Source organism: Montipora foliosa, chromosome 7, assembly GCF_036669935.1.
Source record: "Montipora foliosa isolate CH-2021 chromosome 7, ASM3666993v2, whole genome shotgun sequence".
Taxonomy (NCBI): Eukaryota; Metazoa; Cnidaria; class Anthozoa; order Scleractinia; family Acroporidae; genus Montipora; species Montipora foliosa.
The window spans coordinates 8,791,788-8,794,287 of NC_090875.1; the positions used below are offsets into that span (position 1 = coordinate 8,791,788).

Consider the following 2,500-nt stretch of genomic DNA (forward strand, 5'->3'; position numbering starts at 1 on the left):
TGTTTATAATGTACATATTAATGTAATATCCCTGTTTGAAGTATTTGCCTAGCAACGGTTACCATGGTAACACCCTATTGAGATTTAGACAAAGACGACTACAGCACTTTACTTAAAATAAACTTTTCGTCAGTTTTCTCCTTATTGGATCAGCAGTTTTTGAAGTATTTGTTGTTTTAAGCCTTAAAAATGTATTCGTGCCAAAATGTAAAACCGTCCCCCCACCCCCCTCAGAAACAAGTGATTTTCTCACTTAGGCACAGGCTACATAGAAAGTAACAGGTAGATTATTAAAATATATACAATAAGAGTTAATTTGATACCAAATTCGCTATGTCTTACGGGGGGTGCCACGAAAACTGTTTTTAAGGTGTCTTGGCTTGTTTGAGATGTTTGATAAGCTTGTCGCTATTGTACTGGTTAATTGTTGCCCAGGACCCCATTTCCTTACTCCTATAGTAGCAGGTTTTTATTAGGCATCCATCAAGAACCACAATTGGAGGAAGTTCCAGAAGAATGTGAGTTTGTGAATCAACTTAAAAACATTTCTTCCTGTTGTGATGAAGCATCGTTTACTGATGCTGTCCGGAAATTTCCTGAACGTTTTGATATGGGCTACACAAGAGCAACTGTAACCTTTCAAGACAAGAATGACCTGTTGAATGCTTGTATCAAACACATAGTATTGAGTAGTGTGGCAGAGGAGATTTATAGCTTCAGAAAGGGTGTCACATCATTTGGCGTTTTAGATTGGTTGCATAAATTTCCTGATGAAGGTTTAAAGGAACTAATGCATGTGGAAATTTCTGTTGAGGATGTGAAAAGCTGCTTTGTTCCATGTTTTTCAACTGCAGGAACAGAGTTGCATGAAAAAAAAAAAAATAAATTGTCTATAAATGGCACAGCTTCCTATGCAACGTAAAGAAGGGGAAATTGAAATGTTACTGTATGTTTACCCTTTTTCTGAAGCAACCTTGCCTGGTACTTGTGATGCTGAACTCGGAGTTCTTACATTAAGTGATGTGTTGCAATTTGGAAGTGGGTCTAGATTCCCAAATTTCTCAGGAAAGTTGAAATTTGATCATGACAATACACTGACTGCAAAAAGAATTTGTGCAAATACATGCTCCCTTACTATCACTATTCCAGTGAACAAGAGGTACTGGTGATTGTAATGAATTTGCCTTTAATTTCATGGAGGACATTTTTGAGGCTTATGGGTTTGAGTTACCATGAGTATGAAGAAAATGAAGATGTTACAGGATGTAGTTAAACAAGTTACTTAGAACAACAGCACTTGATAGACTTCCGTACCGTAAATTATTGTTTAAAACATAAGCATTGAATTCACAGTGCCATGTTGTGTTCAGGGTAGACATCAAGTTCTTTTTGTTCTAAATTTGTTATATCTGTTACATTTGCCTAAAAAATTTTCCATGGAAGTGAATATACTTCTGGAAGGTGTGCCAACATTGAACAGATTATCGTTTTAACTATACAGTAGTATTGTTGAGTTTATTTAATTAACAGCCGAACCAGTCTGTCCTTGTAAGTTACTGATAATATTCTGAAGATGCTTGAATAAAGTTATATATGAGCAGGAATCAGAAGAAAATTGTACTTTATCATATCCTCAATAGAAGGGAATACCTTAAAAATAATTGAGAATGCTGCATGTACTTTCCTGTTATTTTCATCTTCAATTTTCTGATACAATATCAAGTATCCTGGCAATTCTGATTTTCAAAAATGAAATAATTTACTTACCGTTACAGTCTGCTGAATAGTCAATGTACATTTCCCATCTGATGAATGAACAGTGGGAATGCACCCACAGGGCAGGACAAGTATCACTGCCCAACATTTGGAAAATGAGCAAGTCAGCAGTCTCTTTTGTCAGTCCTTTGTATGAGTCAGTGCATTAAAGTGCATTAAAGGAATGGGTCTTGATGTTAAAAGCTTAACGAAGATGAAAAACTAGTGCCAAGCCTATAAACACAAAAAGAATAATTTAACACTGTTTGCAGAGAAGCTAGTGGCTCCGTCCACTCTACTGCAAATGATATGATAATTACTTGACTAAACTTTCAAAACCTTGACGTTTTCAAAATTGTTCTGGTTTATAGTTCTTCAGCCTTTGGCAAAATGAAGAAGCTTTTGAAACAAATTTCCTGCATCTAGAACAGATGTGGGATGAACAAGACCACAGGGGCACCCAACGAGAACGTAGTTCAAAACCACTTAAACATAGCATTATTAAACGTATTTTAGTATTTAAACGGTAGATATAGGCATATTTTTATCCCCTAAAAAGTTTTCATCTGTTCGGATTTCCTAGCTGAAAGTCTAGTGATCCGAAAATTCTAGGTATCAAAACTTACCATTTCGAAAATTTTAGCCAGAAAAAAGGCTCACGAAAATTCTAGGTGACCTTTTTAGGGTAAAAATCCGTTAAAAATGGGCAATTATACCATTTTTCAGATGTTCGAAAATCCTAGGA

General features: G+C 35.6%; 2 protein-coding genes across 2 annotated transcripts in view; both read right to left on the reverse strand.

Annotated features, from left to right (window-relative positions):
• The window catches only part of LOC138010371 (guanine nucleotide-binding protein-like 3 homolog), a 381,170-nt gene that overhangs the window by 150,269 nt on the left and 228,401 nt on the right, over positions 1–2,500 (reverse strand). The window lies entirely within an intron of this gene.
• Positions 2,131–2,500, reverse strand: part of LOC138011099 (uncharacterized) — a 1,328-nt gene continuing 958 nt past the window's right edge. Inside the window, exon 2 of the mRNA XM_068858090.1 lies at positions 2,131–2,197. Coding sequence (XP_068714191.1) covers positions 2,131–2,197 — 67 coding nt within the window. The remainder of the gene's footprint in view (positions 2,198–2,500) is intronic.